General features: G+C 43.3%; 1 protein-coding gene and 1 long non-coding RNA gene across 2 annotated transcripts in view; both read left to right on the forward strand.

The window, feature by feature from the left end:
* Window positions 1-25,075, forward strand: part of itga11b (integrin, alpha 11b) — a 186,933-nt gene that overhangs the window by 131,384 nt on the left and 30,474 nt on the right. The window contains 4 exon segments of the mRNA XM_041996966.1: window positions 7,003-7,086; window positions 7,231-7,330; window positions 11,128-11,241; window positions 11,543-11,629. Of these exon segments, the coding sequence (XP_041852900.1) occupies window positions 7,003-7,086; window positions 7,231-7,330; window positions 11,128-11,241; window positions 11,543-11,629 (385 nt within the window).
* On the forward strand, window positions 2,121-6,872 carry LOC121647473. The gene is made up of 4 exons (XR_006011853.1): window positions 2,121-2,194; window positions 4,181-4,186; window positions 6,697-6,700; window positions 6,863-6,872. It is a non-coding gene; the product is annotated as an uncharacterized LOC121647473 (long non-coding RNA).

A 25,075-nucleotide genomic window follows, 5' to 3' on the forward strand; every position in this document is an offset into this window, starting at 1 on the left:
AGCAATTAGAGCAGCATCCTGGAGAAGAACCTGCTGGAAGAAAAATATTAAAGGAAACATCAGTCATCTGTTCAGGTCGGAGTCAGAAAACTTTGTCAAAGTCACGTCACTCGTTTTGGGCAGAAAAGCCAAATCAGAGCAGGTAGATTTTCCTGCATTTATGAGGATCCTTAAAGTTTATTACTGCATTGTTTGGAAAACATGAATCCTTTTGGAGATTTCTTATCAGTGCTTTGAACTCCAAGATGATGGACATAAACCAATTTGAATTTCTTTAAATATTGCACCCATCTACAACCAAATTTGCTTGAGCAGACTTTTTTTTTTAATTCTATTTCAAGTCCTTTTTTAAATAAGAGAACCTGTTTAGAATATTCATGGATATCAGACCAATATGAAATAGGTTTGATTTTCTTCCGGTATCTCTTTATTAATTTTACAGCGCACTTTCCTGTGTTATTGCAGAGATAACAATGACCAAAAAATTTTTTCCTGCATCAACATATGTTTGTTGTATTATTGTTTAAGGGTTTCTTTATTTTCCGTCTGTTGACAGTTAAAAGAGGAGCTCCTTAAATTTTATTTAATTTCTTCTTCATCAGCATTTTCTCTAAGTGTTTAGAATTTATTTTCCTCTAAGCAATTTATTTATTGATTCATCTGTTTTCAGACCGATTTTGGATCCTTAGTTCACTTGACTGAAATATAGTTCAGGCCTTCAATTTGTATCCTTAAAAGCTGTTTCAGATTCAATTCTTGTTCAATATAAATTATAGATACAGTACCAATATTACCAAGGTCTGCTAAAGTGAGCCCAATCATACAGTTTGATAGAGATAATTACTATGCATTGGAAAAAACTTTTCTTTATCACCACCACCACCACCAGCTTACAGCGGGGAATCTCCATGGCAGTGCCTACCTGTTGTTGTACCTGAGTGGCGGTGGTGGAGAAAAAGAGGGTCACGAGCTGGAGTCCTGGTCTGGCTGAGGAAACGGGGGAATTGGCCTCCTCTACCGAGTATTCTTCCGGCAAATGTTTAGTCATTGGACAACAAGCTGGATGAACTTCAGAGCAGGATGGGAGATTAACACCTGTAACGTTTTTGTTTTAACGGAAACTTGATTCGACCCCTCGATCCCGGACTAGCCCATTGTTCCTGAGGGACTCTCGGTTTATTGGCTGGACCGGACTATACATTCAGGAAAGAGCAAGAGAGGTGTCTGTTTCATGGTGAACAACAAGTGGTGCTCAGATGAGGGAATTATTTCTACGGGTTGTACTCCGGACCTGAAACACCTCATGATCAGATGCCGGCCTTATTATCTTCCGCGTGAGTTCACATCGGTTGTCATGACAGCAGTGTATGTTCCACCACATGAACGAGGTCATTGAGAACTGTTTGAAGTTATCGACAGGGCAGAGACTTCATGGCCGGCGCTGCACTGCGTTATTGTAGATTTAAACAGCGCCAACCTGAGGAAAGTCCTGCCGAGATACCACCAACACATCAGCTGTTCTACGCTGGCAAGAACACACACTATCAGCTTTACACCCCTTACACAAACACGTAAAAGGCCCTCCCTCACTCTCCTTTTGGGAAATCTGATCACGTCTGCCTTCCTATAGACAGAAATTGAAGTGTCACGGACCAGTGACCATTCAGCAGTGGGCCATCCAATCAGACTCGGCTCTGCGCGACTGCTTCAGCATGACAGAGTGGGTGTGTTTAAGGATATTGACATGAACACATACACGGACGCGGTCATTGGTTACATCGGGAAATGCATTGATGACATCATACCGAGGATTACTGTGCGGACATTTCCAAATCAGAAGCCCTGGGTTAACGGTGAAGTCCATGCTAAACTTAAAGCACGGACATACGCCTATAACTCAGGTGACTTAGAGGAGTACAGGAAGTCCAGGTACGCGCTCCGCAGAGCTATATGTAGCGTAAAGAGACAGTACAGGGACAAAGTAGAGTCTTATTATAAGAGCTCCAACACCAGGAGCATTTGGGCCGGATTAAAAACTCTTACTGACTACAAAAAGAAGACCAGCAGTACTGAGGTGATGTCTGTATTTCTGCCTGAAGATCTGAACACCTTTTCTGCCCGCTTTGAGAGCACCGCTACAGATACAGAGGTACAAAACACTCAGGAGGACCACTGCCCACCTGTGTTCACCAGGGTGCAGAACTTTAAAAAGGATAAACACACATAAGGCTACTGGACCTGACGGCATCCCCGGCAGAGCTCTCAAGGTGTGTGCAGACCAGCTAGCAGATGTCTTTTCAGACATTTTCAATATGTCACTGCTCCAGTCTGTAGTCCACACATGCTTCAAAAAGACCATCACTGTCCCTGTCCCTAAAGAGAAATAAAATCCTTTGCCTGAATGACTACCACCCAGTAGCACTCACTTCCACCATCACGAAGTACTTTGAGCGGTTAGTCAAGTCATTCATCACTTCCTCCATCCCAGACCCACTTCAGTTTGCCTACAGGCCCAATAGATCAACTGAAGATGCCATCGCCTTCACCCTCCACACTGCCCTTTCCCATCTGGAACAGATGGACACATATGTGAGAATGCCATTTATTGACTACAGCTCAGTATTTAACACCATTGTGTCCACCAAACTTGCCACCAAGCTCAGAGACCTCGGGCTCAACAGCGCCCTCTGTGACTGGATCCTGAACTTCTTGACGGGCAGACCACAGGCGGTGTGGATGGGTGGCACCACCTCCTCCACCCTGACTCTAGGGCTGTATGCTTAGTCCTTTGCTGTACTACTTGTTCATGCATGATTGCGTAGCCACCCACAGCTCCAATACCATCGTTAAATTTGCTGACGATACGACTGTCATTGGCCTGATCACTGGTAATGACAAGATGGCCTACAGAGAGGAGGTCAGAGGCCTGACATCTTGGTGCCAGGACAACAATCTCCATCTTAACGTCAGCAAAACTAAGGAACTGATTGTGGACTTCAGGAGGAGGCAGAGGGAGGAACACGCCCCCCTTTCCATCAACGGGGCTACAGGGGAAAGCGTCTTCAGGTTCCTTGGGGTCCACATCAGTGAGGACCTCACCTTGACTCATCACACTGACTTTATTACAGCCAGACAGAGGCTCTTCTTCCTCTGCAGGCTACGGAGGCTCAACATGGACTCAAGAATACTCTGCAGCTTTTATAGATGCACCATAGAGAGCATCCTGACTGGCTGCATCACCGCCTGGTACAGCAGCTGCACCGCCCTCCACCGCAAGGCTCTACAGAGGGAAAACCGCTCAGCACATCACCGGGACAGTCCTGCCATCCATGGAGGACCTCTACACCCAGCGGTGTAGGAGGAAGGCCACCAAAATCATTAAGGACCCCTGCCACCCCAGTCACAAACTGTTTTGTCTGCTACCGTCTAATAAAATAAAATAATAATTAAATAATTAATAATAAAATAATTGGACAGTAATTAGAAGTAACTTTCAGTGGAAAACTTTGTCATATTAACATACAAAATACACTTAGGTCAGAACAGCCACCATGTCATTCTCTTCTTTCTAAATTGTAAAAAACAAGACAGGGTTAGTAGCACATCATGTGGATCAGTAGCAAGCAGATACTTCATTACAATGTGCATCTGTGTTTGTTTTGTGTATATGTGTGTCTCTTGTTCCAGCTGTGAACTAGTCTTATGTGCAGACCTGGTCTAGAACTGAAGCTTTCTTCTGTTTGCTCTTAGCACTTTCTTTCTATAAAAGATGTAGATCTGTTAAACTTCAGTGTAATATCAAGTCATTAACTATCTTTGGTGTGAAATCAGAGCAGTCTCACAATCATCGTGTCGGCTGGTCACATGACAGCTTCCATCTCCGAGTCAGCTCTGCCGTGGATCAGTCAGATGGCAAACCGCCTTTTAGATCTTATGGTCAATGATCCTTTCATCACATGGATATTCTGTCGCTGGTCAGTGGAATTGGATGGTCTTACACCCTCAGGCCCCCATTACCCACCTCTCTGTTTGCACCTGCAGAGCCCAGCGGCCACACAAGAACAAAACTGGGTTGCATGGCTGTGATTCTTGTCACAGTTTGTCCTTGAGCTTTGGTTTTGTCCTCTGAATAAAACGCATGATCAGGAGCGTTGTGGAGGATGGTGTTATACTATCCAAGGCAGATGTTTACACGTCCACCAAACATCTGGTTTCAGTCTCTTTGAAACTCACAGAGCAATGTAACTCTCTGGTGGCATTTGCTGTAGATCAAATGTCCATGTTTCTTCTCTTAAATCATATCGAGTCATGGTTTGCTCTGATGGTGTGTGTTCTGAGTTTCCAAATAGGGCTGAGCACACCATCAGGGTAGAGTCTGGAGTGATGATTGGATACACCTGCAACTCATCACTCTGCTATTTAAGGACATGAAGTCTTCGCCAGATTGTTTCTCTTTACTGTGTGGTAATCAGGCCAGCTCCAGTGATTTTCTAGTGGCTCTTTGCAAGTAAAATTCACCTTGATACCTACTCCTCCTCTCAGCACTTTGATATTCAGTCAAGAAATCCCTTGGAGATTTACAAGCAACTGGATCAGGACTTTCTTTTCTGTCAGCCTGCTGTTATTGCCTGCCTGCTTCATAGGAGATGACAGTGATATTTTCTCTCTCTTTTTTTTTTAAATCAGTGGTCTGACGGAGGAGCTGAGTCGAGTCGGATGTGCAGCCTGTAAAGATATTTCAGGACAAGGTGTCTCAGACAGACAGGAGAGAGGGAGGAGAAAACCAAGGAAAATAGGGTTATTAGTTATCCCACAGAGTGGGTGCATGTCTCTCCTAGAAGAGTTGCAAACGTTTTCTCTCACAAATATCATAGTGTAAAATAAATCTTTATTCTATTCTATTCTATTCTACAGTCATTTAGCAGACACTTTTATCCAAAACAACTTACATTTTTGAGTAAGAACCACACAAGCAAGAATTCAAACCTGATGGGACGTCATAATTAAGTGATAGACTGCTGAGTGCAGTTGGACCAGGTACTGTCATGTAGTGCTAGAGGTTTTTTGTAGTTTTTTTGTAGTTTTTTGTAAGTCTATTTGTTAAAATACAAGATCAAGATTTCATCAAACAACATCATCTTGGGCATAAGTGCAGCAGCTTCTTCAGTACCTGGTTGAGCCAAAGATCTGGACAAATCTTTCTAACTCATTCTGAGTAGAAGAGTTAAGCTCAGTGTGGAAATGCTCCTTAAACAACTGAGTCTTTAGCTTGCTTTTAAAAGTGGATAAGGACTCTGCGGATCGGACGGAGTTTGGTAGATGGTTCCACCACCGGGGAACAACAGAGGAGAAGAGTCTAGCTACTGATGTGGCGCCACCTTGTGGTGGGAGCACTAGGCGTCTTTCACTGGCAGAGCGTAACTGTGGAGAGGGAGTGTAGCTCTGGATTAAGGAGTGGAGGTAGACCGGAGCCGTTTGGGTTATTGTTTTGTAAGCCAGAAGCAGATACAATCTTATACACATACATCTTCAGACGTACGTGTCTAAGCAAAAAGCGTTCTTCATTACAAACAGAATGTGTCAATTTACAGAAACTAGGTTTTATTTTCTTTCTTTTTTTCTAAACGGACAATCAGCCTTAACTTCCGGAAGTGTCCTTGTGTATGTATTAAACATTCTGCAGTGGAGCAAAACATTTCCTCAGTCAGATCAGATTATTTTACATTATCTGGATCTTTTCCATGCACTATTTAGATCAGAAGATGGTGCCTAGTGAGCGGAACCACCGGGAACATGTAATACGTGCATGTATTGTCCTGCATAACATTGCACCCTGGCGGGATCTCCCTCTCTGTGACATGTTAATGACCACCGGAGCCCCGTGTGGAGGGACCGGACCAACCTGGGGACGTGGAGTGAGGGATGCAGTCGTTAGAAATTTATTTTTTGACAGGTTCTTTACTGATCATGCAGCGATGAATAACAGGACAACTGAATGTTTTATTTGTGTTTGTTACTGGATTTGTTTGGGGGTTTATTTCATGGGGACATGATAATGTCATGTTTTTATTTTTACTTTTTTTAACCGTTTTATTTTACTACGCTGAAAGACTTAATAGGAGCCTGTCCCTATGTTAACTACTTTATCACTGGAACGGTTAAACAAGCCAGTGCAAAATACAAATGTAAGCATATGCACTGAAAAAAAAGTTCTATTATTTGATCAGCTGTTAGGTTTACCGCAGTTTCTTTCTGAAATCCACCTTGTAATCCTCTGTTGGGATCAGGATAATCCTGGTTTTTTGGATCAAAATTATCCGGATTCTGCTCAAAAATTTTGAACAACCCGAACTGAGGGTTTCATCTGGATAACAACTAGGATTAGATTACGTGATCCAAGTGGATTTTGGAATCCAGATTTCCGTTTTGAACTACCCATTTTCAAGATTTGATCCTATCCGATAACCGAAATCCGCTAGGATTACGTTTGAACAACCTGTGTGATTCACCAACAAGATTTGGCTAGTAAAGTTGTGGACTTTCCTCATGTAATGAAACTGGTGGTCAAAGTGGTAAACTCGATCCAAGCAAAAGGGCTTCGGGTCACTGCAGAGACTGTTTACAGCAAACAAGACATCTGACTCAAATTTAACGGATCCAACAGACTATGAAGCACAATCAAGCACAATGACTCAGGTGTGTTGGAGCAGGGAAACATTGTAAACCTGCAGGATTGTAGCCCTTGAGGACCGGATTTGGACACCCCAACAGTAGAAACACCGGATGATTCACAAACACTCAAAAAACAGTAAAAACTGAGCATCAATACTTAAGCTAGAAAATGAATCGGGCTACGATGGAGGCAGACTTTAGTGCTAGAATAGTTGGCAGGTTTCTGGTATTTGATACAGTACATTTTAGACATTTTAGATTTTATTTATTTATTTTAACGAAGTGTAGCTGCAGTGCCATTTCAAGTGTTTGCAATATTTCTTCCACCAGTGAAGGAGAAGAAAGAAACCCAGATGACAACTTCAATGACATCTATCTCCCTCTGAGATACCAAACTGACCTCCTTTTCACCAGGTGTGTTTTTATTGTTCACCTGCAGGGAACCTCAACTCAAGTTGTACATAGATACATAGATTATTCATGTTTTTTTTTAAACATTTTTTAAGAAAGAAAGTATATTTGACTTTGTACTTTTTTCCCTTCTTCTTCTACTGACAGAGAACCGAACCTTCTTCCTTTTGAAATCAAAGCTGAATCATCCTACTCATCCTGGGACCAACCAGACAGCAGCTTTCCCAACTTCAACCTCACTTACTATGCAAGTGAAAGAAACACACCACACCAATCCAATCCAGAAAACTATTAACAAATAGAGAACAATGATATACATAAGTCATGTTTCCACAGAGCAGTACAGTTTGGTATGCTATTTTGTGTGGGTTTTTTTTTAACCTTTAATTTAACCTAATTGAAGTCTGGCCAGCCACAACCTCAAATGAGCATCCACTCGTGAAGCTCCAGACAACAGTAGAGGATCGAAAACAGGGAAGCGTAATCGGGCCAATGACCTTCCTCAGAAGCCTCTCCCTGTTCAGGCAGGCTACGCTGGGCCTTCTGCTCAGCTTCCTTAGGTCCCACACTTTTAGCGTGGTCCTCAACATCAGGAGTTCCAGACAGCTTATCAGAACTATCAGGCACAGTCAATATTTCTCTCTCCACCAAACCTGCTTCAACCACCGATCTTCATTTTTCCTATATTGCTTTAGCAAAAGAATATCACAGTGGTCAGCTATGATGGCTAAGTCATCCTCACAACAGTCAACTACCTGATCCAGAGACTGTTTTCTTTTTTTTTTTTTTTTTTTTTAACCTGTCTTGTCCAGCATCGTTGCAAACAGAATGATTGTCTGGCTGCCGTCTGGTGCTGGGCAATTTTACTCTATCAAGCAGGGATTTATACTACATGTATAAAGTCCCTCTTGATGACATGAAAAACTTTATTAAATCAGACTCTTAATGCTGGACTCGACCGGAGGGGACAGAGAGAGAGAGAGAGAGACAAGAAAGTAGAGAGAAGAGGGAGAGGAGAGAGAGGGACAGAAAGGGTGTGGGGAGTGCGGGTGGGGACTTGAAACATCATACAGAAGACCATGTAATCCATACTACTTACAACATATATAGCTAAGATCATCCTAGCCAGTAGGTCATTGCACAACTAGTTGGTAATAGTAACAATAATAATAATAAGAGTAAGAGTAATAATAATAATAATAAGAACAGAAATAATAAAAAAAAGAAAAAAAAAAAATATGATAATAGATATAAGTGAAACTGCTGTATTCAAGAACACGCGCAGAGAAACCTGTGTGGATGTGTTGGAGAACTCGGCCACACGGCGACGCAAAGACTGTGTGGAGACGTTCAGGAAGGAGTGACCATGCAGAGTGATCATGCAGATGCCACCTCACTTGAACAGAGGCCAGAGTCAGGCCAGCGGTCCCGAGACCCAGGCCACCAGCCCCCCCGCAGGCAACAGATCCCGACCGGTCCACAGAGACGACCACTCGCCCGCCCAGGAAGGCAGCAGCAGGAGACCCCAGCAGGAGCCGCCCCGCGGACACAGGGCACCGGCCCCGGCGGGCCGAGGCCAGCAGTCCCCGACCCCCCCGGGCACTGGCCGCCCGGGACAGACGGGGCAGAGGGCCCGGGCCCAGGAGCGCAGGGACACCCCCCTCCCCCACAGGCCGAGGGCCAGCACGCCACCCGGGGGGACCCGGCCCGCCCAGACGGCCACCACCAGAGGCCAGCCCCACACCCCAGCGCCCAGCCGCACACCCCGAGAACCAGTCCTGCCCCCCCCCAGACCAACAAAGACACACACAAACACACACACACTCTCCTTCCACTCCTCCATTCATCCTCCCACACATACACCATTCAACCCTCACATACTCTGTCCTCCCACACACACACACCATCCTTCCACCATCCATCCTTCCACACCCACACCATCCTTCCTCCCACACACTCACCATCCTTCCACCATACACTCTCCCACACCTACCCCATCCTCCCACACACACATCATCCCTCCACCACTCATCCTCCCACACATACACCATCCTCCGTCTCATACACCATTCATCCACCTTCACACCTCCCACACACACACACACACACACCATCCTTCCACTACCCATCCTCCCACACATACATCATTCTCCTACACATACACCGTCCTCCCTCTCCTACACCAAACATCCACCTTCACGTACCCCATCCTCCCACACACACACACCACCCCTCCATCACCCACTCCCCCACACACACACCATCCTCCCTCCCATACACCATCCATCCTCCCGCACACACACCATCCTTCCACCATGCATCCTCCCACACACTCCCCCATCCCTGCACCATACATTCTCCCACACATACCCCATCCTCCCCCACATACATCATCCCTCCACCATTCATCCTCCCACACCCACACCACCCCCCCTCCCACACACCACGCATCCACCTCCACACACCCCACCCTCCCACACACCATCCCTCCACCACCCATCCCCCCACACCCACACCACTCTCCCACCCACACACCCCCCCCCCCCCCCAACACACACACACACAAACACCATCCCCCCACCACCATCCTCCCGCCACCCCACGCCGCGGGGGGACAGCCCCAGCCAGGAGGCGAGGAGACACGAGCCAGGCCCCCACCACCCCACCCCGCCCCCGCCCCCCCCACTCCCCACCCCCAAAACAGCACCTTCCCCCCAGTGCCAGCAGCCAAAACCCCCCGGGACAGCCCGCCTACGCCCCGGGCCAACGCGACAGGCCACCCGGCCCGCCCCGCCCCCGGGCCATCCATGGAGACAGGGGCGCTTGAAGACCCCATCCCCCCTCCCTCCCCCACTAGTGATGGAATATATTATGTGCTGTTTGCAATTAGAAAAAGAGGGTTAAAATTGGGGGGCAGAAACTGCATTGAGGAGGGGGCGGGGCCACCTGAGCAGTCCCACCCACCTGACCTCGCATGTTCCACCCCCCAAAACGTGTTTGTATGTTGCCCTCAACTCCACTCACACCTGACTCAAAATAACCTCCATGAGTCCTTTCAGTGTTTTCCTTTCTTGATCCAAGTACGGCCTTTGATACAATCTCTCACCCCATTCTTCTCAGTAGACGCTTCCATCTGTATTATTCACACTCCCCTTGACTAGGTTCACTCGTATCTCTCAGGCCGCCCTCATTTCATGCAGTTAAAATTATTCAGATCCGACTCCTCCCCAGTCACTACAGGTGTGCCCCAGGGCTCTGTCCTGGGGGCCCTTCTTTTTATCACATAACTCCTTTCCCTTGGCCAAATATTCTGCAAATTTAACATTCATTTCCACTGCTTTGCGGATGACACCCAGCTCTACCTCTCTGCAAACCCAACTCCACACTCCCAAACTCCTCCCTCACCTCCTCTTTATCTGAAATAAAAACTTACATCACCTCAAACTTGAGAAATTCTTATTAGAACAAAATCAATGTTATCTAAAGCTAACAGTTTCTCATTGACCTTGACAGCTCCACAGTCTCCCCTTCCCCTCAGGTTAAGAGTCTGGGTGTCATCCTCGACAGTACATTGTCATTTCAATCTCACATCAATAACATTACCCGGTCTGCATATTTCCATCTATGAAACATCAATTGACTCAGCCCCTCCCTCACCCCTATACTGTTTTCCTTGTTCACAGTCTTGTTACATCCCGCATTGGTTACTGCAACTCTCTCCTGTTTGGCCTTCCTCAAAAGTCCCTTCATAAGCTTCAAGTGGTTCAGAACTGAGCTGCTCAGATCATCACTAAAACCCCCTGATTTCACCATATCACACCCATCCTACAGTACTGGCTCCCAGTATTTTTACCAGATCAAGTTCAAACTCCTCCTCTATACCTTCAAGGCCATCCATGATGGCTATAAGTGCAAGAGATTTAGTTTATTTATAGTTTCTTCCAGTACTGGTATTTCCAGTAAAGATGTAAACTACAATAAACATGACCAAAAGTGTCGAGAAGAGCTTAAAAACACAAAATATATTTTTTTCTTTTTGTGTAGATTCAGAACCTGGGCATCTTCTCAATTCAGGACATCCTTTTGAGGACTGATTTCTGTGCTGCAACCAGGCAGGGGAATCAGTTGGTCAGCATTATAGACTACAGCATCAAAGGGGTAAGAGAAATATTAAAATTACAAAATGTGAAAGCAACCAGTGATTATATACACACATATTAGTAGTAAAAGTTGGCTGTTCTACAGCAAAACAAATTTAGAGTGAAAAATTGTCAAGAAAAATGAAATACTTAAAAAAAGATCATAATAACTTCCTAAATATTAAAAGACAATATATTTTTAGGATGTTTAAATATGATTTCACTGGTTAGAAATCAAAAATTATGCAGAAGAGATTATGCAGTTTGGATAAATTCATTGATTAAAACAAGAAGCCTTTTTCTAATCCTTTTCATCTTAGGCAGTAGGAGAGTCCTATTGCAAGCTTCCTGATCCCAAAACACCAAGTCTGGGAATACCTGAGGACCTCATTCACCTGTCACAGATGGTAATTGAGCTTTTTCTACCACAAGGAGAACTCCTAAATTAGTGGGTGGATGACTTTTGTTGTTGTTCTTCTTCTTAATATTAGAAAGGGATTTTGGGGGCTCTACCATTATCAAAAACCAATGCAGTTTTGTTTACCCTTTCAAAAGGGTACACAATAGTTTATGTTCTTTGGGTGTTGTGCATGAGTAATTGTGTTTTTGGAATTTCTCAAGATAAGACTATACTATAGCTCTTCTTCCTCATCCAGTGAGTGGGAATGTAGCTCCGCTCACATTTTCACTGGCCAACAGGGCCAGTCCTGGGCATAGGGCGCCATCTGTTGGAAGCCAAATTGCTGTCTAAAAAGCTCATTTGATTTCCATTCCATTTCCTCGTAAATAACTAGGCTAAACAAATTATAAAAATTAAAATAAGCTACAATAATCTGTGATGATGACGACCTCCTCGTCTGACCTGCTCCAGCAGGTTGGCAGGTGAGAGTGGAGTGGCACATCCAGGTTCCTATTAATAATACTGATGGGCGACATCACCTTCTCGTGTGTTGCCAATGTAATGCATGGACCCCATGGAGACAGAGGGCAGATTAAACATAGTTTATTATTTACAAAGAACACACGGAAATGGTCTTACTGACACTGCAGGGGTCGACTGGAGGGATGGGACCCAGGAAAGGAGAAGGGAAGAGTCCATAGAGTGTGTAGGTTTTGTCCGACAGGGAGTGACTGTGGTGCTGGGGTATATAAGGGCTGACTGATGAAAAGCAGACAGGTGTGGCTGATCTGTGACAGGTGTGAGCAATAAGGGGAGTGATTACTAAGGAAGGGCAGGAAAGGCTTGGGCAGACCAGGAGAGGGCGTGACAGCCAACAAAAAATCATTTAAAAAGTTTACAATAAAAGACAAATATAAAAATTTAAAAAAAATTAAACAACAATCCAAGCCGTCAGGTGCTGCTTACAGAAAACAGGAAGGAGGAAAAATGAGCCCAAAGTAGAGGTATGTCAGACGTACTGAGCATTAAGGTAGCATGTGTTAACTTTTCTTTATGACATCTACAATAGACTAATGCTAGCTAAAATAGATGCTATGGTACCATAACAACATTATCTGAACAACATAATAATTAAAGTACCACATATATTATGCCATAAAAAGCATGCATGTCATAATGTCAAAAAGACATAAAGGTTTGATGCAACATAAAAATTTTCTAATTGTGTTTGCAAAGGACTTGCAACTGTTTATTGTGACATTTAGCTACAGTTATTTAATGTTACTGTTATAAAATTTAAAGTAATGTGTTAAATTTGTATATGTCCAGATGTGCTGAGAAAATTTTTGCAGCCACAACAGGCACCTGTAGAAGCTGCTAGAGAGGAGGCCTCAGCCTCATGGTCTTCACCAGAGTCTCTCAGAGAAAAATATCAGTCAATTCAACAAAGAATAATGACTGCAGTACTATTATGTCTTATAATGTTCTTTTTTTATCTAACAATTATTAAATAATATTTGGATCTGATCTAATATTTGGAACAAAAAGACCTAAATGAAGAACACAAAATGCAGAAACATCATAAAAAAAGACGGAATACAGACAGACTGTCTCACTGAGTGGCTGGAAGGGCATGAAGGAATCATTTTAATAACTAAACTTAAATATAAAACATGCTTCAAAAAATTCATTTGATTGCTTGATTGTTGTTTTGTTTTACACAGTGGCGTTGTTTTATTTTGTTGATCATAATTGTTGATTTGTGTTTTGTTTTGTTTTGTTTTTTTGCACTGTTTTACATTTTTTTTAGGATTTGCACAGCTACAAAAAATAAATAGCAGAAATAAATAACATTTAGTTCAAAATAAGCCATTTCTTGCCCTGGACTTTTGCTTTTACTTATTTTGAACTGAATGTTATTTAGTGCTATTTATCAGTTTGTTTACTCTAGAGTGTTTCAGTGTGATTTTGTTTGTTTGTTAATAAAAAGACAAGAATGTGTATGGGGTATTTTCCTGTCTTTAAACAAGAGAACAATTGTTTGCTATGAGAGCGAGATTACTGGTTTTCACGCTCAAATGTAATTTTCTCTGACCTCACATTCAGAAAGTCTCTTCTTGCTTTCAAATATATTGTTCTTTTTCTTGTTAGGGGGGGGGGGGGGGGACCTGCGGACATGTGCTTGTCCCTGGGGTGCCTAGCCTTGGTGTTGGGTTGGCGTGGCCCGTGGTGGTTATGCCTGGGGTGGTCAGGCCCCGTCGGGTTCCTGGGTGGGGCTCTGCTGGGGGGAATGGGTGGCCCTTGGGCCTTTGGGGCCTCGGGCTCCCCCCGTCCCCCCGCTGATGCTTCGGGGTGCGACGTGATCGCGGCCCCCTTGCGGGTACACATTTCCTCCTTGTTGCATGGCCACACATGCATGTTAACACGTGCATGCTCACAAACGTGCTCGTCTCTCCATCCGCTTCTCACAAGATGTAGCTGATGTTTGTGTGTTGGTACGTTTGTCTGCAGGTACATTTGATCACTATTGTAATTTTTCATATCATCATTGATGTGTCTTGATCAGATGTGGAAAAATTGTCTTTCAGGCAAAAACGTCTCTGGACGCTGACTTGAATAATAAAAAGAAGTTTATTACAAAAGTTCAGACATCAAAACAGATTTCTGCAGCAAAATCTGGAGGTCCCAAAGCCAGAACGAAGACCTAAAGACTTGATGTGTCCTTCTGTCTTATATAGGGTTTAAACAAAGAAAATTCCTCAGTCCTGTGTCCTCCAATCATAGAGTTTGCCTATAGGATGCTCATTTGCATGGAATGCATGTTCTTGTGTCAATCCAGTCTGTGGGACAGAGAACCCCATATGGTAAAGTCTTAAGTGTGTACCATACAAATGCTATGCTTAGATACCTCATAATTCCCCCCTTCGGGACTGGAATTAACAGTCCCGAAAAAAAACTAACTATATAAGACTCAAATTAAATAAACACATATGAGAGCCCCAAAAGAAATCATAAAATGCCCAAAAGAGGCTAGTCGACCCATCGGACCCCTCCGGGCCTAAGTCCTGCCTAGCAAGTCTCACCTCCCGAAACAAAAAATAAGCACTCGAGGTCACCCATATGTATCCACACAATAAGAGTCACAGAATATTATCTATTCACCTAATGGTAAACCCCGTCTATGTCTACCTAAAAAGTAAATACATAGCAATAGCACACATAACATCACAACAAATTCAGATTAACACTCAGATTAATACAGTATATGAGTAAACATTGAAACAAAATAAGGCAAACAAAAATATATGGCTCCGAAACCTCCAGATGGGTAAATCGATATGGTGATGATGTTTCAGTCCGCAGATGTCATTGCGTTGACAGTCAGGGTTCACTGTCCATGTTTAGTGTCCTTATGTGTACTTCTGAGTCCTTTTAGAATGTTGGGGCCTCTGAATAACTAACCACCCACCGGGTGGTCATCCCCATGTGTACTGAGAAGAGAGAAAAAGAACAATGACCAGTATCTTTGTCATAATAACAGGTTGAATCAAAAATATTTCAAGCATAAAAATGAGGACTAACATAAGTTTAGTTGAATATAGATGATAATTAAGCAAGTATATGATATCTAATTCCCTACTTGATTATACACACTAAAAAGGCAAAGGAAAACTAATAATAAAGAGTAATAAAACTGACAAACATACTAAAAGAGGCAAAAGTAAAAATCAGAATGGATATCTTTCAAATAGTTCACCTTCCCTTATTACTTCATTTTCATCAGTCCTTCGTAACAGTGGCATCTGAACTTGATCACCAGGCATTACTACACCCATCCATCTTAATATCATAGCCTTAGCAAAGGTCAGTAATAGAGTACAAAAACAAAACATAACAGACAGCGCCAAGAGTGTTGCTACCAGAATCTGAACTACAACAGCTCCTACTGGACCCAGTTTATCTTGCAACCAAGCATTTGCAGAATATCCAGAACCTTCTGACGGTCCAAAGGCATCCCTTATGAGTTTTAAAGCATCCACAACACTAGTCATGTTATCAGAATTATCTGGAATCAATGTGTAACAAGCATCGCCTGTTAAATTCAAAGCCACACACAGGCCACCTTGTTTAGCCAAAATGTAGTCTAGAGCCATGTCATGTTTCAACAGTGTCAGTCTATGACTCTTCTGTGTATTAGATAAATATTCAAATCCTTTGATAGTTTCATTGGCAAAACCTTGCAGGGTGTAAGTAATATTATCAATATGGTCAGCTAAAAATGTCACTCCATACCATGGAAAGATACCAATTCCCCACTTTTCTGCCAAACTTATCCTCCAATGATAAGATTCCAGATTGTGGAATTGTGCTAACTCCCTCTTCTTTCTCGTCCCAGGAATAACATTAGACTGAACCTGCTCCAACTCCTGAGCTTTCTGAACTGTGAGAACTTCATATGGAAGCTTCAGTGTTGCCATGTAACAACATCCGGTCCAACCATAGGGTAAAAATATGTAGGCTTTATCTCCGCAAACCCACCAAATATCCTTAAAATTTCCTATTGTTACATTTGCCGGTAAAGTTTGATTTTTAACCATCAATGTTCTGCTCTGTGTACGGATCGGTGCATGAAAAGTCACAGCATACAAATCATCAGCAGCTCTATGTGCTGCCACACCAAGCCGCATCATATAGAAATTACAGTCTGATATTCCCATAAACATCCCGTGGCCATTGTAAGTATCATTTGAACAAAAACAATGGTCAGACTTCTGAGATTTCACATCTAAAGCATCGGGAACAGCTGTTCTCACATCCTCATACTTATCTAGCAAATTCATATATGGTAGATCTTTCAACCAAGTACAGCGAAACCTAGGTCGAAATAAATGCACTGATACAGCCATCACATAATCTTCTGCTGATCGCTGTTGATACAATAACCATGACAATGCATACGATTGACAAACTTTATCTAATGGTTCTGGCACCGTTTCCAAAATTGCTGGCCATGTGCTTGGTGAAGGAATCCTGACTACACATGGACAACTCACATTCTGGACTGATCTTAGTGAATGAGTCAACTGTAGAAACCACAAATTCCTACCAGCCCATGGGTCTGCTATCTGTAAAGTAGTAGAATCAAATCCATATGCCTTCCACTTGGCATCTCTCTTCTTTACTGCATGAACAGGCTCAATTACATCCTCCCATGCCACTTCGGACCTGTCGAACTCATTAAACCCGTCGATGTCCTCATCAGTCTCTGGCGACTCATGCTTATTCTCTGCGAAATCCTGTGCCACATTCTCCTTATTGGCAATGTGCGAACAGGCTTCTCTATCTAAGCCCAACTTTTGAGTCAGATTCACTACAGCATTAGAGGTTGTATATGTCACTACAGGTGTCTGTGTTACGTTTACAGAATATGTTGTCGCTGAAGACTCACTCCTTGTTGTGTTAGTGGAAAATTCTTCTCTCAAAACTTTACCAGTATGATTTTCAGAAGTAACAGAAGTCAGCTTTGCCTCCACTATTGTGGGGCTATTCGTTATAGCCGGAGGTGTAATTACTATTTTTGAGGGGTCATAAGTCGTGAAAATCTCTCTAGGTGTAACCGTAGACAGATGTGGTGCACTTGTAGGGGTAGTGAGTTTCAAAACTGCTGGAGTAGATTTAAGTGTCGTTGTTATCTGTTTTGGTAGGAATGATAATCTCATGGTTGTCAAGTTCCCTGTTCTATTAGCTGTGTAGAACTCGTCATTAATATCAGCTGCCATTACTACTAAAGTTACTACATTAATTCTGTACGGTGAACTTCGTTTCACACCCTGTGTTTTTTCATTCTCTAACGGTGAAACATAACAAGAGCACTTGTAGTCACCCTGATCTTTTGGCTGTATTTTTCGCACTAAAAGACTATAATCTCCTTCAATCTTCACTCTCCTGTGATTGTTGATCAACACGAACTTTCCTAGTGGTGAAACCACAGATAGGTCCAGTTCTTTATCATAATTATCCTTCCATTGTACTCTGACATTTCCTTCCCCACCAGTGTTTTTTGGACACCGACACAGTAGTGGAACTGACTTTCCCAAGACTACTTCTAGTCTAGTTGTCGTAACGTTTTGGTTTGGTCCGTTTTCTAACTGGTCTTGAACCTCTTGGTTCAATTGGACCTTTGGTAGATCCTTGAACTGCTCTGCAGCTCTCCGAAGTCTCCAATGAGTTGCATTCCACAGAGACCAATTCAGTTGTCTCCGGGACATGTTGTAAGTCAACAACTCTGAGTTTTCTCTCCTGGTCATTGACCTCACAGTCATTGCTGATATCGTCAGGGATACGTACAGAATTAACCAGCGCATCCTCAGCATGATCTTGAAAATCCTTATGTGCGTCTACGTTTTCTACACACACTCCTTGTTCTCCTGAGTCATCCCCCTCGTGACTCTGTAAATGTGGTGTCTCTTCTAAAGGTGCTTTAACACAGTGTGATAAATGGTACCACGTTGGAGACCCCTTAACCTGGACCGCAGTTCCTGTACTGCGAACAACTTCAAATGGTCCTTGGCGGCGTTCGTTAAACCACTTCCTTCTAAACACCTTCACGAACACCCTGTCTCCAGGTTGCACTGTGTTGCTCCTTTGTTCATCAAGTTTCTCTTGCTTATCCATTCCAGGAGCCGATTCCTGTAGTGAGATTACATCTCTAAGAGTGATTTTGTCTTCCAACTCTATTTCGTGGGTGACCAGAAGAATCTTCCCTGGTCTATTAGCTCCTGTGACTGCTTTTGCCGCTTCATCAGCTGCTTTATTTCCTCGAGTGATTCGTGACATGTCCGCTTTGTGTGCAGCACACTTAGTGATTGCTATTTCTTTAGGCTTCATCATGGCCTGCAAAAGTTTCAGTATCTGCTCGCGATGTTGTATCGGAGAACCATCTGATTTTTTAAAACCTCTATTCTTCCATACTGAACCGAATAAGTGACAAACATTATGCGCATACGCAGAATCCGTAAAGATTGTCACCCGTTTGCCTTCTGCTAGCAAACACGCTTCAGTTAATCCTACCAGTTCAGCAAGCTGTGCAGACGCTGGCTGCGGCACTACGTCTGCTTTTTCCACAACGAACTCCGATCCCTGAGCTCTTATTACTGCATAACCAGCACACAATTTGTCTCCTATGCGATAGCAGGAGCCATCAGTCCAATACTCCACATCCGCTTCCTGTAACGGAAGGGCTTGCAAATCTGACCTGAGTCTTGAAAACTTCTCTGCTTCATGAACACACTCGTGCGGCTCACCATCCTCTGGAGTTGGCAAATGTTCAGCTGGGTTTACTGTGTCACATCTGACCAGAGTAATATCTTCCTGCTCCAAGAGCCTATGATAATCTCTAAGTCTAGACATGGTCAGTGTGTATTTACCATAATTCAAAAGATTTCTCAGACTATGATGGGTAAGAATTGTCACTGGATAACCCATTGTGACTGATGATGCTTTATCATACATCAGAGAAACTCCTACTAGTGCTCTGTAGCATAGTGGTAGTCCTAACTCCACTTCAGAAAATGCAGTAGAATAATAAGAAACAGGCTGAGGTCTAATTCCTGTTCCTGTGGGTTGGCAAAGAACTGCACACATGTATTTCCCTCCAGTGGAAGTGGAGACATATAACAAAAAGTTTTTGGAGTAATCAGGCAAAGCTAATGCTGGAGCTTCCTGTAGTCTTTGTTTGATTGTTTCAAATGACAGAAGGCCATCTTGAGTCCAAGAAAGATTTCTATGAAGATGAGCAGTTCCAGTATCTTTAATCATAGCTCTCAATGGTCCTGTTAAGCTGGCGTAGTCCTCCACCCAGGCTGATGAATAGCCGGTGATCCCCAGAAATGTCATCATCTCTCGGACCGTCCTTGGCTTAGGAGCTTTTCGAATAGCTTCCAGATGACTGTCGGAGATGCTTCGGTGTCCTTGGGTTATCGTCTGTCCCAAGTAAACCACTCTCTCTTGGCAATACTGCAGCTTTTTCTGAGAGGCTTTATGTCCCTTCTCCGCCAATATCTGCAGTAGTTTGATGGAGTCTTTGTGACACGTTTCCTGGTCAGGTGAACAGATGATAATATCATCTACATATTGGACAACTGTACTGCTCAGTTCCTGGTCAATTCCTGCCAAGTCATCCTTTAACACTTTGTTGAAAATGTGTGGACTGTGTTTGAAGCCTTGTGGTAATCTTTTGTATTGGTAGAATTGATCTTTGAATGTGAAACCAAACAGGCCTCGGCTTTCCTCACTGAGTGGGACACTGAAGAAAGCACCACAGAGATCTAAGACAGTGAAATGTGTAGCTTCTGGTGGGATTTGAGCAAGCAAAGTATGTGGATCTGGTACTTCTGCTGGGTAATCGACCACCACTTCATTTACTGCTCTTAGGTCATGGGCCATACGATAAGAGCCATCCGGTTTCTTTATGGGCAGTAGGGGCGTATTGCTTTGAGGATTCTGTGTTATTTCCAGAATATCAGCTTTCACCAGTCCATCAATTTCCGATTCAATTTTCTGGATTGCTTCTTCTTTAAGAGGATATTGATTTCTCCAAGGAGATCTGGCTCCCTGTCGGAGATCCACTTTCACTGGCTGAGCAGATTTCACCAGACCTATGTCGGTGCTGTGTCGTGACCACAGACATTCTGGAACTTGTTGCAGCATTTCTCTTCTCATGGAGTCAGAATCCCTCATGACGCTGAGGACCGATTCCTGTGTCATCTGCACCACTTGCGGTTTGCCATGGCCTTGAGCTGAAATCAAAATCTTAATGAATTGATCATCCTTGCTTCTCCAGATGAGATGATTCTCTTTTAGTGGTACAAAGATAGCTTTCTCTGCTTCCGCCATCATCTCTCCAACATGTTTCTGCTCATATTCTTCTGCTATCCTCAAAGTTACATGTGGAACACTTTTTGGGATGTCATATTCTCTGTTCAGATAATCATCCTTGGTTATCTTCATAGCTGCTCCTTGAGGTCCCAAAATTATACAGCTTGATTGAAGTTGCACTTGCTTTGGTTGGTGGCTCAGCCACTCCTCCGGATCCGATTTAGCAGCATCCTTGAAGTACTTGAGGGTACAATGAAATGGATGTCCTGGAGCTCTTCCACAAGGTGTATTGGCTACAATGAACTTTTCCCATATAGTAGCAGGTTTCAAAAGTTCTGGGCTAAGGTCGCCAATCCAAAAGACTGTAGAAGCATCAATCTCTGTTGTCATTACCAGCTGATGATAAGATTCCTCTGGTACATCCACCAAACATCCATCTGGAGTACATTTTATTATGCAGTTCAGTTTGCATAAAGCATCTCTTCCCAAAAGTGCAATTGGGGTCTGTTGCGACACCAATATGGGCATTGTAATCTTGCGATTTTTATAGCAAAGCTCAATTGGTTTTGTGAGAGGAATCAGCTGTTTCACACCCTCGAACCCGATCGTCCGTATCAATTGATTAGACATGGGGAGATGTATAGCATCTTCAGGCCTCAGGCAGGTAAAAGCGGCTCCGCAGTCCGGCATTACTTCTACCGGTCGATCATTTACTTTCACCTTTACTGTTGGATCTTGCTCTGGCCTTGATACTACCAGCTGACACCTCCCTTTCAGGTCCTCTGGGCATCCCTAGTACCCAGGATCAGGACCCCTGTAAGGGTTCACCGGTCCTCGGGGCGGCCGTGACTGTCCTCTGGGTCGCCCTCGGTAGTTGCCTCTAGGAAAACTTTCTCCTAAGCTGTTGCAGTTGCGAACAAAATGGTCAGGTGAACCACAATTATAGCACACTTCAGGCTGCTGTTGAGAGCGTGGAGCAAAATTTCTTCCTCTCCCGAAATTTCCTCTTCCTCTTCCTCTCCAGGTCTGTGGCGGGCCATAAGCTGGTGGTGAGAAACAGTTAATTGGAGGCCATGGTGCAGACTGAGGTGGTTGGAACTGTACTTTATCAGGCTGCTGCTGTGGTGATGGTTGATTTGAAGATGGCAGGCTCTGGATAACCACTGCTTGTGTTTTCTCCTTCTTTTTCGAATCCACCAGCTGTATTTGATTCAGTTTCCTGAGAGTCTCCTGGTCTTGCTCTTTCTGATCATGCTCTTTCTTCCTGAACAGTTCCACTTGGTGAGCAATGTGGTCTGTATAAACTGCTTTGGTCATGCTATTAAGACCGACCACTTCTGCAAGCTTGCTTCTCACTGGTTGTGGCAGCCCCTTCTGAATCTTGGCCCGCAGAATCGATTGTTCCATTTGGTTCAGATCTGGATCATTTCCTGTTACATCTCTCCATGTTTGATGAGTTCTAGAGACATAGGATCTTGGATTCTCCTCCTGGCCCAATGGCTCAATAAAAATGTTGTCAGGGTGGACATTTGTTGGAAATGTCTCTTTTAGAGCTCTCCATGCTCTACCTCGATTTGCGGCAAACAGTTCTGGATCGTATACAGATGTCCCCACATAACGACCAAGTCCCGCTTTCTGCAGAATGTCCTCCATAGCAGGAACTCCTAAGATGTTAGCCAAAAGTCGTTTTACATCCCCTGTAGCCAGCTGTATTCCCACACAGATCTGCTCCAATTTAGAAATCCACGGATGTGCTCCATCGTGAAGAGACGGTAATTTCTCCAAAATGTCAGACAAATCAGTGTTTTGCCAGGGTTTATACTCCAAGTTCTGTCCTCGGACAACCACTGGACACATTTTGCCGACTGACTTTCTTCTTCTTGGGCGGAGGAAATATGTCGCCTGCGGCTTTTTAGAAAGCTTTTTCCGCAGCTTCTTCTTCTGTATCCGGAGTTCCTGTAACTGGTCCTCAAGCGCCTGTCGGTCCTCTTGACTGCTGGCTTCCTCCAAATATGAAAGACATCGATCTACGCTCTTTTCAAGTTCTATCAGCACTTGTTGGCTATCCTCTTTGGTTCCTGTACTTGTGGTAGCTGGGTAGAACTCTTCTGAAAGGCCATCACTCTCTTCTTCACTTTCAGTGTCCGAACTATCAGAAGTGTCATCTTTGAGATCCTTTGTCTTTAGTAGCTCTGCTCCTTTTCTCTCTGCTTTCGCAAATATCTCTCTTATGGCAGAGTTGTATCCGTCTCTGGCTTCCTCCAGATGACTCTGAGCCTTGTCTCCAGGTTTCTTCTTTGTTGTCTTCTTTTTACTCTTGAGGCTTGGATACATGTGAATGGTCGTTGTTGCTTGTCCCGTTTCTATTATTTGGTTGGCATCATCAGTGACATGATAACTGCCTTCATGGGAAATCACTGGGAGCTGAGGATAAACATCCTGAAATTTCACTTCTTTCTCATATGGTGGGGGGCTCTTTACTGCAACGGTGTGAGAGAAGGGCGTGTTGATCTCTGCCATTAATTTCTCTGTGGCCTTTTTGATCTGCGAGATGTCTTCTCTCTGTTTTTCTTCCTTCTCTTTTGTTGCTTTCAGAACTCTCTGTCGCTCCTTATCGAACAACTGAAGAACTTCCAGCTCCGTTTGTCGCTTGTCATGACGTTTCTGTCCTCTCCTTCCTTTCTTCTGGTCTGCTTTGTAAGTAGTCACCAGCACTTGAACTGTTTTAATTACCTCTGGATTAAGTGTCCCCTCAATCGGCCATGGGCGGTCGATGCTTGGCCAGCGCCGGTTCCACTTTTTTTAAATCTTGGCTATACCTTTAATAAGAGGGTTGCTCTGCTGGACTAAATCAACTGGAGTAATTACAGCTGAAGTTTTGTCATGCTTCTCTGACATGATGCCAACTTTCTATAATTTTCTAATTTATGAATGAAAGGAAACTTCTAAAAAAGTAGTATATCCAATACTATGTTATTACACTCAATTTCTTTTTGTTTGTGTTGTTTCTATTTATTTATTTATTTATTTCGCTTTCCCAAACCTGCAAAACAAATTTACCAACTTCAGAGGAAACCAAAAAGCCTTTACTTATTAACAGAACAAAATTACATCAAAAACCGTGATGGATATTTTCCTATCATAAAATAAGACACAAAGAACTCAGTGTGGAGTCAGCTTCATCGCAATGGGGAGAGACTGCAGTTCAGCACTCAGAGAGTGTCTGGTGTCAACTCTGAAGTCTCAACCCCAGTGCAGCCTCTGTATTGCGCAGATTTCACACTTCAATAGAGCAAGCAAAATTCAAACAAAGTTTAAGCAAAGGTCAAACAGGGTAACACATCAGCATATGGCACTTCATGACCTTTGTTACCACCACCTCCTGTTAGTTCAAACAGGGTGGGTGAGATCGCAAATCATTACCTATCCTTAAAAGAGAAACTTTAACCTGTCAACTTCTGTTTACTCTAACAAACCGCATTGTAATATCTGTAAACCATTCTTTCAATAGTCTATTTAAACCTTCAATGATTTACCGCTTTAAAACGAATAAATGAAGAATAAAATATTCTGATAGTCAATCAGTAGCCAAGCTTTCCTGTCGGAGTAAATATACCATGTACTCTCTGATATGTGTCTTCTGCACCACTAAAGTGTGTTTTGTTCATTTGAGTTTTAACAAGAAAATAAGAAAAACAACGATACCATGTTTGTATGTACTGAAACAACTATGCATTAGTGTATATATATATAGCAGGTAACAAGATGTTTGTGGATAAAATGCACACTAGCCTTGAGCAGGTCAGGGGAGATGTGTCATCCAACCCAGATGGGTGGCCTCGGAGAGCCTGCTCTGTTCAGGTCTGATTCGATTCTCGATCCAAATGAATCATATAAAAAACAAACAAAAATTCAGTATGCCATACTTCAAAACAATTCAAAACAAATGTAACAACACAAAGATTATTAAAGGCTAAAGGAGGAGTTGACTTAATCTCCCTCCCTTTTCTCTCTCTCTCTTTCTCTTTCCTTTTTTTTTTTTAATAAACCAATTTTAGGCTTTGTTGGCCTCTTCAAAGAAAAAGGAAAAAATTACAAGAAATATAAGGCTTTATTTTCCCATAGTTTAAAGCTAAAAACAGAAAAAGGTGAAAAAATAAAAATAATAATGGGTCTTCCACACCTCAGCTGCTCATGGCAGAGAGAGAGATAAACTTCTTAAACAGATGCCCATATTCTGCCTAGAGGAAAAAGGGTCAGAGGTGACAGACCTTCACGTAGTGTGACTAAAAATTCTTTAAGTATCCCGGAGCCGGGTGACCTTAGATAACAATCTGCCCCCACTCTACTACCTAAAGAGAGCTGTGACCGCTGTAAAAGTAGTCAATGTGACTATCCTAAGGAAAATGGTCTAACAGTCATCTCTTAAAATCTTTGCATAAAATAATAAAGACTAAATATTGTCTGAGCAAACATATAAAGCAGAAAATCAGCTACAGGCATTAAATCACATCAGCAGAACGCTCACACACCCACACGTGCTGACTCCAAAAGCTGTCTTCACTGCACAGCGCAC

Source organism: Melanotaenia boesemani, chromosome 10, assembly GCF_017639745.1.
Source record: "Melanotaenia boesemani isolate fMelBoe1 chromosome 10, fMelBoe1.pri, whole genome shotgun sequence".
Lineage (NCBI taxonomy): Eukaryota > Metazoa > Chordata > Actinopteri > Atheriniformes > Melanotaeniidae > Melanotaenia > Melanotaenia boesemani.